Source organism: Eschrichtius robustus, chromosome 8 (assembly GCF_028021215.1).
Source record: "Eschrichtius robustus isolate mEscRob2 chromosome 8, mEscRob2.pri, whole genome shotgun sequence".
NCBI classification, from domain to species: domain Eukaryota; kingdom Metazoa; phylum Chordata; class Mammalia; order Artiodactyla; family Eschrichtiidae; genus Eschrichtius; species Eschrichtius robustus.
Genome location: NC_090831.1, coordinates 115,005,200 through 115,022,135, shown reverse-complemented (window position 1 = coordinate 115,022,135; position 16,936 = coordinate 115,005,200). Strand labels below are relative to the sequence as shown.

Below are 16,936 nucleotides of genomic sequence, written 5' to 3'. Positions count from 1 at the left end.
TATGAAAAAGGCTGTGATTTCAAATTCACAAATACACGAGAAAATACTATGTTAAATCACTACAACATACTGTCCCATTAACAGTAACTTACCTCAAGCTGATGCAGTAGAGCTTTTCCTTTTTTATTTATTTCTACCATCAATGTAAATATGGCAACTTTAATATCCTGTTCCACCTGCTTCTGATTTTGATTTACTTCAATTATCCTGAAAATTAAACAAAAGGGGGAAGTCTAAAATCTAAGGCAGAAGATTTGTTTTACAATATGTAATATTGATTTTCTAATCCCTAAATTAGACCAAAAAGTTTTCAGCTCTTAAAAGCTCAGCTTTTTCTAAGGGTCCTTCAGTTTAAATAGACTTTCTTGAAGATGAGATAGCAGAAATATTAATTCTTCCAAAAGACATAGTCAATTCAATCTTAATATCAAAATGTCTAAAACTGCAAGAGAATGAACACATCTTAAGAAAACATTATTTGGAAAGATTATGACACCTGGAAAAATTCTCAGCCTAAAAGGACGGACAAAAAAATGATTTATAAACAAGATAAGGAAAACCAGGACTGAATGAGTTCTACTGTATTCACTGCAACTAAGAAGTAGAAAAGCTTAAATGTGTCACTATTATCTTAGTCATCTGAACTGTTACCCATTCATTATATCTGAATAAAAGCAGAAAGACAGTAATAGTAGTTTGCTACTTTTAATAACACATTTGTCTTGAAATAAGCAGCCAAATAACTATATGTTTTTATCAACCAGCATATACATTTTTTCCTTTGATTAGAGAAAATGGGAATGCTGTTTTCATGGAGATCAAGATGGATAGGACAAAAAATACAGAGCATTACACCAGAATATCTTATAAAAGCAGAAAAAGAATAATGCGGCATCCACCATCAAACATTCTGAGATAAATAAAAGGCTTCATTTCTTCTGTCTGCTTATCTTCCAACACTTAAGATGAAAAGGGCAGGGATTTTATTCTCTTGGAAATTATTATTATTTTTTTAAAATTATAGTTGATTTACAACGTTGTATTAGTTTCAGGTGTACAGAAAAGTGATTCAGTTATACATACATATATATATATATTCTTTTTCAGATTATTTTCCCTTATACGTTATTACAAAATATTGCATATAATTTCCCTGTGCTATACAGTAGGTCCTTGTTGGTTACCTATTTTATATATAGTAGTGTGTATATGTTAATCCCAAACTCTTAATTTATCACCCCCCACCACCAACGTTGGAAATTCTTCAAGATAATTATTTAACATCAATATTGGCTAGAGGATCAAGGAAACCAGATAGGTCTAGGAAGCAAACAACCTCAAAAAAAAAAAACAAAAAAAAACAACCCCCCAAAAAACCAAAAAAAACCCCAAAAACCCAACTAATTTAAATCCTCATGATGGTAGAACAGGATGAAAAAGGGACAAGTAATGCCATGTTTGCACATGCATAAAGATGAATTAATAGCAAAGTCAGTCCAGTAAATTTAATCCTTCTATAATCCGGTAGCTATAAAGATACAAAGAATTAGCATCTAATCCAAAGAGTCTTTAATTTTTACCACAATTCAAAAACTAAAATCCTTTCACACCATAATGTATTATTTTGTAAAAAGAGCATAAACTACTAAAAAAAAAAAAAAAGGTAAAAAAAATATTTGGAAAATTCACACTATCTGATTTTAAGACTTACTATAAAAAGCTCTAGTCATGAAGAAAGTGGGGTATTAGCAAGAAAGAAAAGCACAATGGAAAGAGAGTTCAAAATAATCTCACACATATATGGTCAACAGATTTTCAACAAAGGTACTAAGGCAGTTTAATAGCAACAGGATAATCTTTTCAACAAACGGAACAAGTGTTGGAACACATGAATATCCATATGTTTAAAAAAAAAAAGTAAACTCTGGTCCATAGGTCATACCATATACACAATGAAAGAGTAAGAAAAAAGTCAAAATGGTGAATTTCATCAACGGTGGATCATTTACATAAAATTAGTTATTTTACAGTTACTACTGTTTGCCACTAGATGGTAGAGATTATCTACCCTTATCATTCCATAAATATTCATTATATATTTTCAATTACTCAGATACAAAATTTTAAACCCACCAATTACATCAATTTGGCAAAAATACAGTACTGTTATTAGAATATGACAAAGGAAATAGTATTTGGTCAACTACAGTTCTCATGTGAAAGAGAAAGGTAAAATGAAATGAGAGCTGATAACAAAAGAATAATAGAAACTAAAAGACACACAACAGAACTTTTATTATCACAATGTATAATAGATGTAATAATAACACCAAGGAGTCAAGAAAAGGTTAAATTATGTTTAAAATCTCCTTTAAGGAAATCAGGTAAGCCAAGGAATTCCTTGGAAAAAAGTCCCAAATGCCCCACCCTAGCCATGTTGAAAAATGGTGAGAGTAACAGATTGTGACGATCTTAAGGAAGATGAACTACAAAAGGCTGACATACTTCTCCCTATGAACAACATTCAAAGCCCCTGCAAGGCATCTCTTATTCAGGCTCTTTCAAATAAGCATTTCTTTATCTATTTAAGTAGTGACATGTTACTTTCATGTGCAAAACAACAAAAGAACGGGGACATGGGATTTCACAGGTGTTGTAAAATGTCAGCATGTGCCTCAAATGGGATGCAAAGGGGGGTACTAGGCAAACTCCCTCCTCCCCACAGAGGTCAATGGTTTTGCTCTCCAATCGCTGAATTTTAGGACATGAGCCTTTGGACAGTTGATGATTTACTCCCTTGGAGGACAAACAGTATAACAAGCAATATGCAGAAGCTGTTTAAGTATTGTATCTGACAAGGAGTAAAAGGTATGTGAAACAGTTTAACAAGCCCTGTCTCCTGGTGTTCTATGATCTCTGCCTCATTGCAGTTAAAAGCTGACAGCTCAGGGGAGGCATCTCTAAGTTTAGCAATCCTTAAAATAGCAATTATGTATCTAATTAAGTGTTGAAATATTTTACAGTACTATAAAAATAGTTGATTTTGTTTTTAAATCCTGGCATTTCTTGGATAATTGGAAAACACAAAATAATTAAAAATTATTAATACTTACCTGATAAATGAGCTGTTATTAAATGTAGCTTATTACCATAACAGTTTTGAAATTTCATGGCTGAAAAGAATACTTTCCAAACTTCCCAGAAACCCAAAGTTTCTGGAAAAGACTTATCAATTATGTGTTATTAGACCCATCTGACAGCTTACTTGGATGTACTTCACCACGAGTTAAGTAAAATGTCTGTTCTTAAAGTTAATATACTTAACACATTTTATATAGATGATTTAAGTAATACCATAAATATAAATTTACCTGTTTTGGATTTGATTTCCTGTGAATTTTATGTATTTTGTTTTTTCCATCAGTTTGGTGATTAGTGTATCTATGATCACTTTCTGATTCTGAAAAGCTTCTTCTATAAATTGATATCTGAAAAAATAATAAGCAATTTATTTCACACAAATGTCTGTCTAAAATGAGGAAAAGCCCCAAAGCAAACAAATAACTAATAGGAAACTATTTATGAGTATAAAGGATATAAATAATAATCTTTTTAAAATACCAAATATATCCATAGAAGGCAGGTTTCCCCCACCCCACCCAAATTCTCTCTTAAAAAGGAGGGAGTCTTTACAGATATTAATCATGGACACTCTTTATTTTTTTTAATTTCTATTTTTTAAATAAATTTATTTATTTATTTATTTTTGGCTGTGTTGGGTCTTCATTGCTGTGTGCGGGCTTTCTCTAGTTGCGGTGAGCGGGGGCTACTCTTCATTGCGGTGCATGGGCTTCTCATTGTGGTGGCTTCTCTTGTTGCATCTAGGCGTGTGGGCTTCAGTAGTTGCGGTGTGCAGGCTCAACAGTGGTGGCGCACAGGCTTAGTTGCTCCGCAGCATGTGGGATCTTCCCGTACCAGGGCTCGAACCCATGTCCCCTGCACTGGTAGGCGGATTCTTAACCACTGCGCCACCAGGTAAGTCCATAGACACTCTTTAAATAATTTTTAAAATCTGAGAAAAACACACATTCAATCATTCACAGTTTTACAAGCTTAACAGGCTCTCTTGGTGGACCTGGCAAAAAGTAATCATAGATAAATATCTATGTAGATTTATTAACTATTTTGCAATTTCATAATTATGAAAGTTTGATGCTTTGTAAACAAATATTTTGAAGATCACTTTTAAATAACAGGTAGTTGTGCTACAGGTCACAAATAACAAATATTGCATGCTTTTAATAAATGGGGGGAAGTGAGGGGATGGGGGCAAAACTCCTGATGTTATGCCTTGCATGTGACAAAGCTTCAAGCAACAATATCATAAAATATCTAAATTAAAAAAAAATTGACTTGAAAGTTAAGATAACAACCTCTGACAAACTATGTAAGATGACTCCAAAGGCGCTCTAGAGAAACAGATGATGTGTAAGATACATAAAAGGAGTTTTATTAAAAGTTTTTCATAAAATGCACAAAATACATTATTTTACATAATGTGATTTAAAAGTGTAAGTGTAATTAAATCAGTAAGTATTATAAGTAGGGTTGCCAGAGTTAGAAAAAAGGGGGAACACACAGTTAATAATATTTCTATCGGATTTCATTTGTATATAATCATATCATTTGTAAATAATGACATTTAAAATTCTTTCTTAGGTGCAAGTTTTTTTATCTTAGTAAACTTTTTTTGTTATACACTCTTTGGAACCCTAATACAATGTAATTATTAAATGGAATGATCAAACTGGTTGTGTTTATTTAGGTTTATCCTAAACTCAATGCAAAAAACTTACAATATTCCATTATGATGTTTTCTAGCTCTTTTCATAGATAATCTTTACCAGGTTTGAGAAATTTTCTTTTATTCCTAGTTTGCTAAGATTGTATATCATGGATATACATTCTTTCTTGACTGTTTCTTCTGCCTCTATGGAGATGGTCATATAATTTTTCCTTTATTCTTTAAACAGGACGAATTACATGAATGATTTTCAAAGGTTAAATGAACTTTGTATTCCTATAATAAGGTTAACTTGGTTGTGATTATATTATCCAAAAATCACAATGCTCCTGGACTTGGTTTCCTAACGTATTTCTTAGAAATTTTAAGTTCATTTCATGGGTAAGACTGGTTTGTAATTTTCTATTTTGATTTCTCATAAAACAAGTTGGAGAGAATTCATTCTTTACCATTCTATGGACAAGACTGTATAGGAAAGGCATTATTTTAACCTTACCTATTTTGTAGATTCATCAGTGAAATCATTTGGGTCTGTAGTTTTCTTTGTGGGATTTACACTAAAGGACTGTTCTGATTCTCTATTTTATATTGTGCTAGTTTTGGTAAGTGTATTTTCTAAGAATTATCCCATTTCATGTAAAAATTTTCAAATCTATTGACAAAAAACCTTCTTATATTTTTAAATGCCTGTAGAAAATGTGGTGATGCCCCTCTTTTCGCTCCTGGCATTGGTTTTTTGAGTCTGTTTTCTTTTTAATCATTCATAAAGAGATTTGTTAATCTTTTGAAAGATCCAATGTTTGGCTTTGATTCTGCATTGTATTTATTGTATCCTTTTTGCTACTTACTTTGAGTTTAATTTGCTGCTTTTTCTAACTTGAGATAAATGTTTAGGACATTTACATTTTATCCTTAATATCTAATACATGCATTAGCGATATATATTTTCCTCTAATCACGGCTTTAGCAGGATACGTCAAGAATAGTATTTTCACTATCATTCAGATAAAAATATTTTCTAATATTCATTGGAATTTCTTCTTTGATGCTTTATTTAAATTTATTTTTAACTGCTTATTTTTGAAATAATTTCAAAGTTAGATTTGCAATAGCACAGAGATCTCACATATACCTTTACAAAGATTTTCAAATATTGCCTCAGCAAAGTCCTTTAACTCCTTAATAATTAGTATGCATTTCCTAAAAACAAGGACATTCTATTATGTAACCACAGTGTAATTATTAAATACAGGAAAACTGACATTGAGATAATACTTTCATCTAATCTACAGACCATTCTCCAATTACGTGATTTGTCTCAATAATGTCCTCTATATCATTTCCCCTCTCTAGTCCAGGATACAGTCCAGGATCATACATCATTGCATTTTGATATGAATTACATTTCTTCATTTTCAAATATATGGAGATTTTTCTCATTTATTACTGTTTTCTAGATTGACTGCATTGAGTTTACACAAGAATTTATATGATTTCGATCTTCTGAAATGTAAAACTGCCCTGGCATATGGTTGATTTTTTCCTTTTTTATGTTTGGAATAATGTGTATTATTGGGTGCAGTGTCCTTAATGTCTATGAGGTCATTTGCTAATTGTGTTTTTTGACTCTTACTGAAATATCCTTACTGAGTTTCAGTCTGCTTGTTTTGTCAATTACTGAGAGAAATATGTTAAATTTCCCACAATGTGGATTTGTCTCTATGTTCTAAGTTCTGTCTTTTTTCTTTATATGTTGTAAGGCTATGAGGAATATAAATTTAGAACTCTTATATCTTTTAGATAAAAAGAGCCTTTTATTGTTATAAAGTTTCTCTCTTTATCTCAAATAATGTACTTTGATATACCAGCTTACCTTTGATTAGTGTTTGTATGGCATAGCTTTTCTCATTATTCTTTTTATATACTTAGGTTTTAGATGTTTCTCTTACAAAAAGCAAGTAGCAGGTTCTCTATTTGCTTTCTTATCCAGCCTGGAATCTTTTAATTTGGAACATTTTATCCATTCACGTTTATTATAATTACAAATATATTTAGAGATGTACCAACTTATCAAGTCTTATTAAATCCCATTTGTTCTTTGTTCCTATTCTCTTTTTTGGCCTGTGTTTAGACTAATTAATTGTTCATTTTTCTACTTCCTCCCTCTGTTATCTTGATAATCATATTGACTTTTAATATTCATTTAGTGACTACTCTATGCATTAAAAAAATGCAGATCTTAACTTATCATCTAAGAATTTGTAGTTTACTACCTTCTTCCTAAGCGATGCATGAACCTTAGAACATGAACTCCATATCCTCCTAACATGTCTGTGTGATATTTAACACACACATGACACACCAAGACATTACTGTTTAAGTCAACATTTATTTAGATTTACTCATACTTATCATTTTAGCCATTCTTTCCATCATGCATCACCTACCGTTTTTCTTCTGCCTAATGTGTGCTTTCGTGAGTGTTTACTGGGGATAACTTCTCCCAGTTTATTTTGTTTGAAAATGTCTTTCTTATGAACCTTCATTTCTGAAGAATATGTTCACTGGGTATAGAATTTTGGTTTTATAGTATTTTCTTTTTACACTTCAAAAATATTACTTTATTTTTTAATTATCCTGCTGGGGAGTTATGGGGCTTCTTGAATATGGGCTAGATGTCTTTCTTCAGTATTACAAAGTTCTAAGCCATTATATTCTGCCCTCAAATGTTGCTTCCTTCCCATTCTTTTCTCTCTTTCTTGGACCTCAATTACACCCTGTGTTACATCTTCTCGATCCCTCTTCCATTTTCCATCTTTCTGTTTATCATGCTTCACTTTGATGTTTTCTTAATTTTCTCCCAGTTCATTAATTCTCATTTCCTGGCATGTCAGATCTGCTCTTAAACCCTCTATTGAGTTAATTTCAGTTACTGTAATGTAAGCTCTAGACATTGTTCATTGTCTTATCTCCTAGCATATTTGGTTATTTCTAATTGTGTGCTGAACCATTTTGTAAAACTCATTATTAAATAAATCTGAGGTCTAGGGTGATGTTTTCTTCCTCCAGGGAGGATTTACATTTTATTCTACCAGGTACCTTGGGGCACAAGCAATAAGATTTCAATTTAATCCAACTTTGGGTACTGAGAAGATCTGATTCTGCACTTTAGTTCCAGTGAGGAACTGTAATATTTACTAGCTCGTTCATCTTTACCATAATAGTGTAGACTTTCAGAATCCCAACTCAAGGCAAGAAGAAGCCTTTAACCCCTGTGACCCTGAACTCCAATCCCTGTCTTTCAGCCCTGTGAGCATATTAAAAGCACCCCTCAACCTCTAGGCAAATGCTTCCAAGGGGAAAAAAGCCTGTACCATTCTCTGTCCCCACTCCAACCCAATCCTGGTCCAATAATTCTTTATTACCAAGCTCTAAAAATATCTTATCAATGATTTCTGTATTTTGTCCATGTTTTCTAGTTATCCTCACTGGTATGGCTGGTCCAAATTACCTAGTCTGCCATTATTGGGAGACCTTTTTCAACCAATTATATCTGTATCAATTTATCAGACTCTTACTGTTTAATTCAGTTGTTGCTAATTCAAATGCCTATGGAGGACAGGTTTAAAAGTAAGCTTTGGTAGGAACTATGATGAATTAGAAGAGCATGCCCTTCCTAAAGAGGACTAAAGTCAATTCCAGTCAAATACTGACATGAATGTATTGAATATATGGGACCTAGGGCTAAAACAGATTCAATTTCCTTAAAAAACGAAACAAAGAAAAACAGAAAACAAAAACCAAAACCAAAGCCAGAGATCTAAATGTTTTTTTAAATGTAAAATCTTATTTACAACGCTGGCAACTAATTCCATATAGTTTTTTTTTTTAAATTTATTTATTTATTTATTTATGGCTGTGTTAGGTCTTCATTTCTGTGCGAGGGCTTTCTCTAGTTGCGGCAAGCGGGGGCCGCTCTTCATCGCGGTGCGCGGGCCTCTCACTATCGCGGCCTCTCTTGTTGCGGAGCACAGGCTCCAGACGCACAGGCTCAGCAATTGTGGCTCACGGGCCCAGCTGCTCCGTGGCATGTGGGATCTTCCCAGACCAGGGTTCGAACCCATGTCCCCTGCATTGGCAGGCAGACTCTCAACCACTGCGCCACCAGGGAAGCCCCTCCATATAGTTTTAAAAAGTGCGTCAGCCAGTGGTCCTCAGCTAGGGTGATTTTGCTGCCTAGGGCATTTGGCAACGTCTAGAGACATTTTTTGGTTGTCACAACTGGGAGAATGCTATTGGAATCTAGTAAACGGAGGTCAAAGGTGCAGTTAAACACCATACAATGTACCACATAGCCCCCACAACAAAGGCAGCAGCACCAAAGTTGAAAAATCTTGAACTAGGCCAACATACTGATGGCCAAACAAAACATTATTTGCAGACGGCCATTTGGCTGGGGTGCCAGCAGTCGTCTAGTCCTCATAAAGCTGTATTATAAATCTATGTATGTAGGAAAGATGCAGGTACCTGTGCTCTTTATGTTCTAATAACTGGCAGTCCCGACATGTCAGTTTGTCACATGTTTCACAGTAAAGTTTCAGCTGCTCCTTCTTATGAAAAGGACAAAACACTGGTCGCTGACTGGTCACACCAACTGCCTCTGTAGAGACAATGGGAGGCAAAAAGAAGAAAATTAACATAATTGAATAGTGTAATTATTAGATTGTTCATTTAAATTCAAGTCCATTGAGATATAAAGGAGCTAAAGTTTCACTGACACCACCATTACCAGCAGGTTTTACAGATAATAAAATATTAAGTATTTTTTGCATTTCTGGAGGAAAAGATAAATGAGCTTTCCACTTTCCAGTGTAAAAATTAAAATTAATTCAGGAGAAAAAGAAAGTGTGTAGCTAAAAAGATGTTTTATGAAATTAAAAAACCTTAATAGCCCAGATAAGTGAACGGAACCAACTGGAATGTTTTGTATTCCAAACGTGGGAGTTTTTTTTTTTTTAATGCAATGCAGAAAAATCTAATAAAAATGTATAAAAGAGGAGGTGGAAAAATTATTTCCCCACTTTTGCAAAATTCCTAACAGAGGATACCCATTAACACAGAAATAATCATAAAGTTTACACTATTACACTGTAGTCATCCACATAACTTCTTAATAGTTATCTAGAGAGGAGATAAAACTGGGCAATGTTTATGTTACAATGTTAAATAGAAAAATTAGAATACAAATAAATACAATGACTGATTAAACAATACCAAGGTAAGCTGAGAGGAATTAAAAATAAAATTAATGAACTAAAAAATATATTGAGGGTAATTAGATAAATTTAGGGATAAAAACAAAAAGGTAAACTACTATTTAGTCATATCAAAAAGAAGGGAAAAATATATAAAATTCTGAACAAAAAAAGGAAAACAACCAGATAGAGAAAATTAGTAATGTATTAAAAGAATACTAAAAGCACAACACATCAAGACCAAATGGAATTAATTCCAGCAAAGCAAAGATGGTTCAATATTACTATTGTCATAGCTCCCTGCACCCTTCTCCTTGAGGTTCATATCATCTGGGCATCACAGTAGATGATGGGTGACCATACATCCTTAGTTGGCTTGGGACATCCTGGTCTGTACCTGTTCTTCAGGAATAATTATTTATAGAGCTTCTGATTTAGATAATTATGACATTATGTCATCCCTTTATAGACTTCCTTTATTTATGAAGAATTTCAATCCTGACTCATAGTCATCCTCCTAGCCCTTCGTCTCATCATCATCCTGGATGATTCAGAAGTCCACAGAGAGTACCACATAAAGACAAGCCTCTCAGACTTTTTCATCTCTAGAGACCTGTACTTCATTTTAGCTACTTATTCCATTTCATACACACCATGGTCCCACCCTAGATTTATTGTCCATTACTGTTCCATTTCTATAATCATAAATTCAAATAGCCCACTCTAATAACTTCTACTTTCTAACTTCCCAATTCTTAAACTACTCTCACTGTACCTCACTGAATATTTCTAGTCCTTAACCATTTCTTTCGCCCTATCAACTGACACTGTCAACTTCACTTTCTTTATACAGTTAAAATCTCCAAATTCTTCATGTCAACACATGCCTATATCCGCATCTCTTATCCTGTGGAACTTCTAGAATGTTGGTCCAGCTAAACCCCAACCCTAAATAGTTGAATTCTTCTCTATATCAGACTGCCGAGGACTGATAGAGGAAGTGCACTGCACTGACGTGCAGGCTCAGCAGCTGTGGCTCACGGGCCCAGCCGCTCCGCGGCATGTGGGATCTTCCCAGACCGGGGCACGAACCCGTGTCCCCTGCATTGGCAGGCGGACTCTCAACCACTGTGCCACCAGGGAAGCCCCGAGGAAGTTTTAAGGACTATACCAAATGTAACGTTGATGCTACCAAGCAATCCTATTTCCAAAGCTAGAGCTCTCTTTCAACTGGAGTTATTTCAAATATCCTCCATATTTCTAACCTTTCAGTCCTATTTCCTCTGCTCTTTTTTCAATAGATGGCTGACTTTACAGAAAAACAGAAGTCTTTCTAGAACTAATCTATTAAATTTACCTGAGTATATACCTGGCCTTTCCTCTTTTGGGTCTCTTCTTCATCAGTGTTCTCAGAAATTATATCCCCCTTTTCCTGTGTCTCAAGACTCCTAGCCTCATCTCTTACTTCTCCTCTTCTTGCATCTTACTCTCCAGCTACACTCAACGTTCCCCCTCTGGAAATTTGTGCATGTGCTTCAGTTTTCCCCACCCTTCTCATTTATGCGATGAACTTCCATTCATCCTTGAAGTCCCAGATGTGGCCTTCAATGTAAATCCCCATATCTGAGTTTGGTACTCCTTTCATGTGCTCCTACAGAACTTATGAGGCTAAACTATGATTGCTAATTTGTTCATAGTCTTCATCATACTAATAACTCCTGGAGGGTAGGAAGTACCTATCTTATTCACTTTTTCATCTCTTCAATCTAGCAAAGTTCCTGGAATATAGAATAGGCATACAAACACTGGTTGACTCAATGAATAAAAAGCAGTGGATTAATTTTTAAACAGAAATATACTAATGAGCCATAAAAATCAACAAAATGCTGATAAATATTACAACATGGATAAAACCTGAAGACACTACTGTGGTAAGTGAAATAAGCCAGACATTGAGGGACAAATACCATATGATTCCACTTGTATGAAATATCTAGAATAAGCAAATTCATTGAGACAGATAGTAGATTAGAGGTTAGCAGGGAATGGTGAGGAGAGAGGAATGGGCAATTATTATTTATTGGGTACAGTTTCTTTTGGAAGTGTTAAAAAAGTTTTGGAAATGGTGGTGATGGTTGCCTAATACTTTGAATACAATTAGTACCAATGATTCGTACACTTAAAAATGGTTAGAATGTCAAATTTTAAGTTACACATATTTTACTATACAAAAAATGTTATTAGTGAACTTTACATTATAAGCAACACAATAAAAACCCAGAAACCATAATTAAATACATAAAAAGCAAAGTTTCTTTGGTTATCTACATAACAAATATCATGAAACAGGTTTACTACAAGAATATCAGAGAGAAAAGAGTTGTAAAACTTTTTTTAAGCCCACCCCTTATCATCTTAAAAATAAGAGATAAGAGAGAATATAAGTGTAAAAAATTTTTTTAAATTAATTTTTATTGGAATATAGTTGCTTTACAATGTTGTGTTAGTTCTTACTGTACAGCAAAATGAGTCATGTATACATATATCCCCTCTTTTTTGGATTTCCTTCCCATTTAGGTCACTACAGTGCATTAGGTAGAGTTCCCTGTGCTATACAGTATGTTCTCGTTGGTTGCCTATTTTATACATAGTATCAATAGCGTATATAGAAAATAAGTTTTAAAGGCAACTTTTTCACCTGTTATACATTCATACCAAATTAAGGCATTTATAGGAGAAGGAGGGTTGTGAGTATGAATATAAAGCGGAATTCTGTATCTATTCATACTTACCAACATTTACAAGTATTCAAATTCAGCCATAATATAGACTTCCTTGTAGTAAAAGAGAAGAGTATATTTAATGCTTACAAGTGTATCAAAACAAGTTAGCATGGGAAAGAAAGAATGACTTGGGAGGGATAGAGAAAAAACGAAATTTAAAAATTTATTACCTGGAGATACTTCCTCTTTCTGTCTCACAGTATGGTCTTTTGTGAATTTCACCCTTTGATGAGCTCTGATGCATGTCTTGCAGAGCCATTCAACACACTCTACACAAAACCCATTAGCTTCTGCATTGTCCTCACAGCTTGTACATACCTAATAAAAGAAACGTCACATCAATTTTTGAGAATAAAGAAAAGGTGGTCACATGACTAATCATACATAAATGATATACCAACCATACTTGACTCTATCAGTTATCTTCTTAACAGTGTTCATAAATTTAAACTGACACTATGTTTTAAATTATAAACATATGAAATGGAAATATAAGGACATTGCCCTTAGTTCAATAAATCAAATATTCTAGGCACTATGCTAACTGTTGAGGATATAACCATCAGGAAAAGCAAACACAATCCTTGCCCTTATGACACCCAGTCTCCTAGATGAAGTGTAGGTTCAAATCCCAGTTCCCCTACTTACTGGATGAGTAGTCTTGGACAGGTTACTTAGAATGCTCATCTTTAAAATAAGGGTAATAACATAAATTTTACTGAGTGGTTGTAAAGATAAATTTTACTGAGTGGTTATGAATTTTACTGAGTGGTTGTGAGGAAGTAAAACATTATTGAAACAATAATACTAATACATAACTACAAATTGAGAAGTGCCATAAAGGAAAAAGTATGAGAAGCTAGAAGAACATATGATGGGGGAAAGTGATCTGTTTTTAGTGGGGTTGAATGGTTGGGGAAGGTGAGAGGAGAGATTACCCAGGCAAGGCTTTCTCTAAAGAGATCATATTTGCACCAAGATAAGAGAGTTGAGTCATCAGTTACTGATGAAAGCTTTCTAGGCAGAGAGAACAGCATGTACCAAAGCCTCCAGCAAGAACATGGCAGGTTCAAAGAAGTGACAGAAAGCCAGTAGGACTCAAGTGGAGAGATCAAGGGGAAGACTGGCAACAGAAGAAGCTGGTGGCAAGGCAGGGGCCAGATCAAGAAGGATCATGTGACAATTTTGGTCTTTGTCTCAAGAAGTCTCCTAAAAGCTTTTAAGTAAGTGACATGGCCAGATGTGCATTTTTAAAATCACTGTCCCTGCAATGTAGAGAAGAGATTAGAAAAAGGGCAAGTGCTTCTGCATAGAGATAGGTAGGAGCCCTTTGCAGTGGTAGAAGTGGAGATGAATGAAGGAGATTTGGGAAGTAAAACTGACTGGTTTGGAGGATGCACTGGATATGAAATGAAGAAGAGATAGCACCTTTTTTTCCAGCTTATATAACTGTGTAGATGGTGGCACTATTCTCTGAGAACAGGTATTAAGGTTACACAACATATAAGCAGTCCTCATGATATCATTTGTGGTTGGGAAAAAAATTTTTCCCCTCAGTCAGTGGTTTACATTAGCCAAATTCCAAATACCTGGATAATATTTCCATAAACCAAAACCTGCCCTTTCTCAGTTCTTGTCTTCTACCTTTCTAACATCATTTGATGCCACTGACTCTTACTTCCTAGAAATCATTTGGATTCCTTAACCCTTCCAGATTCTCTTATCTCCCAGATTGCCTCTCTGGACCCCACCACTACTCTTTCTCCTCTGATTCTGTAGATTTTTGTTAGGTCTAGGGATTGGTCTCACCTACTCCCTCGGCTTCAACTATCACCTCTATAAGGATGTCACCTAAAACTTAATCTCCACATTATGTGGCAAAAGGAGTATGGGATTTCTATACATAATGTTAAGGAAGGACCTCTAGTATAAAAAGTAAAAGTAAAAAAGCAAAGTGTTAAAGCATATCATACCACTGCTTAACTAGGAAAGATGAGGATGGGATGGGATGACTTATTTGCTTAAATCTTAAAAATAACATAAAATCACTTAGATTATAAAATAATATTAAAAGTGTAAGGATAAAACATAAAAGAAATTAAATGGTTAGCTATAAGGTAGAGAAAAAATAAGGTAGGGGGTAGGTGAGATGGAGATAGAAGTTTGAGTTCTCTGAATATACTCTGTTTCATAGATTTTATTTTGGAAGCAGTATATGAATGTTCTATATGTAGTTAAACAAATTTCAAATTAAAAAAAAACTAAAGCCCTAAACAAAACCCTAAACAAAAGCAAAATGAAACTAATGAACCTGTCTATCAAGTGGGTGGCTTAACCATACAGAGAAGAATTATTCATTTCAAGTAACTTTAAAACATGATGATTTGATTGAATATCTCCAGTACATACATATAGTAATTATTGTCTTCTTGTTTTCTGTTTTGACAGAGATAATGCTATAATTTCCACTTTCAGTACTAACTCTATTCTTCTATACTCTTACTCTGCAAGGCTCAATTATGCTTAATGAGCTGGTTCCACATTAGATTCTAGCAATAGGTGGTGCTGGAGGAAGACTGCAATGCCAGAGGTAAAAGGGACTTGATCGTCTTAGTTGGCTTCCTATTTGCTTGAGTTTTCTGTGAACATCTACAATGCTAGATTCAACTTCAAAATGTCAATATATACTTGCTATATTTTCCCTTTCTCTCTTTTTAAAATAGAAAGTATCTGTTATATCATTCTCCTGTAAGTCCTAGAAAAATGACCAACTCAATGGTGATGAGCACCCCTAGTATCCATATTGTGCTCTCTAAATACCATTTCAGACTAAAAGGAACCAAGGCTCCTAGGAGAACCAACCACCTGCTGGTTCCAGGTGTAGAACAGAAAATGAACAATATCTTGTCAAAATAGAAAGCAAGGGAGATAACAGTGACACTGCGATTGTATCAGAAGGGCTCAGGAATCCTCACTGCCAAGACGGCACAAATTGAGCACCAATAAGAATAACTACAACACATTTTATGTTAAAAATCCATGAGTTCATAACAATAAACACACATACACACCACTCATTAGTCACCTCTGAAGAATGCTAAGAAACTAAGTCACTACTCTAATAATTAGCAACTAAAGGGAAAGAATCAAGCATTTAACTACCTTTCCTGTATAACCTAAGAATAGAAGAAGGAAGCTTTTTTTCTTTCTATTCCAGTTGAGAAATAAAGGGGAATGATAGAATGAAAATGTCACCATTTTTCAAAGTCCTAATGAAATATGGAATCTTGGCAGTGCTCATTAACACCATTAACATCAGGAAAAAGACAACCAAACATCATAAGCTTCCTGCTTGAAATACACACAGACATATGGATGAAAGTATTCTTATGAAACAGCCTCTACATTTTTATCACCAGTTTACACAAAATACAGGAGACAGGGAAGCATGTTAAATGACTTAAGGAGAGGTCAGCAAAATTCAGAATAAGGCTAACTCTACTGGACTAACAACCCAGTTTATCCAGCAAATATGTTAAAAGGAAGGAAAAAGAAAGCCAAGCAAGGTGAAGGGGGAATCTGAAATTAATTAAAAGATATGTTTGAGACAAACCAACCGAATGCATGGTAAGTTCTCCAGCATTTCAGGCTGCCTCATTAAGAGGAGGCAAAAGATTCAAGACTTAATACACTTACCTGATTAGACTTTTCTACTGTACTGCTGGGAACCTCAGTAGTGTCCTTCACAAAAAAATTATCTATGATGTGTCTCTCGGCACATTCTTGGCTGCAAACTGGACATCGAATGACTCCCACTGGGAAAGACAAAATTGTGTTCTAAGTTGTTTTTTGTTAAATTCAAGTATAATTGACATAACATTAAAATTAGTTTAAGGTGTACAACGTAATGATTTGATATTTGTATATATCGCAAAATGATCACCACAAAAATTCAGTTAACATCTGTCACCATGCACAATTACAATTTTTTTTTTCTGGTGGTGAGAACTTTTAAGATCCACTCCTCTAGCTACTTTCAAATATACAATACAGTATTCCTAACTATAATCACCATGCTGTACATTACATCCCCA

General features: G+C 34.3%; 1 protein-coding gene across 2 annotated transcripts in view; it reads right to left on the bottom strand.

Moving 5' to 3' along the window:
* Positions 1 to 16,936, bottom strand: part of TRIM24 (tripartite motif containing 24) — an 89,979-nt gene that overhangs the window by 35,659 nt on the left and 37,384 nt on the right. For both annotated transcript variants that reach the window (XM_068549531.1, XM_068549532.1), the window contains exons 2-6: positions 16,539 to 16,657; positions 13,013 to 13,160; positions 9,332 to 9,464; positions 3,372 to 3,488; positions 93 to 207 (exon numbers count right to left, since the gene is read on the bottom strand). In XM_068549531.1, the coding sequence (XP_068405632.1) occupies positions 93 to 207; positions 3,372 to 3,488; positions 9,332 to 9,464; positions 13,013 to 13,160; positions 16,539 to 16,657 (632 nt within the window). The remainder of the gene's footprint in view (positions 1 to 92; positions 208 to 3,371; positions 3,489 to 9,331; positions 9,465 to 13,012; positions 13,161 to 16,538; positions 16,658 to 16,936) is intronic.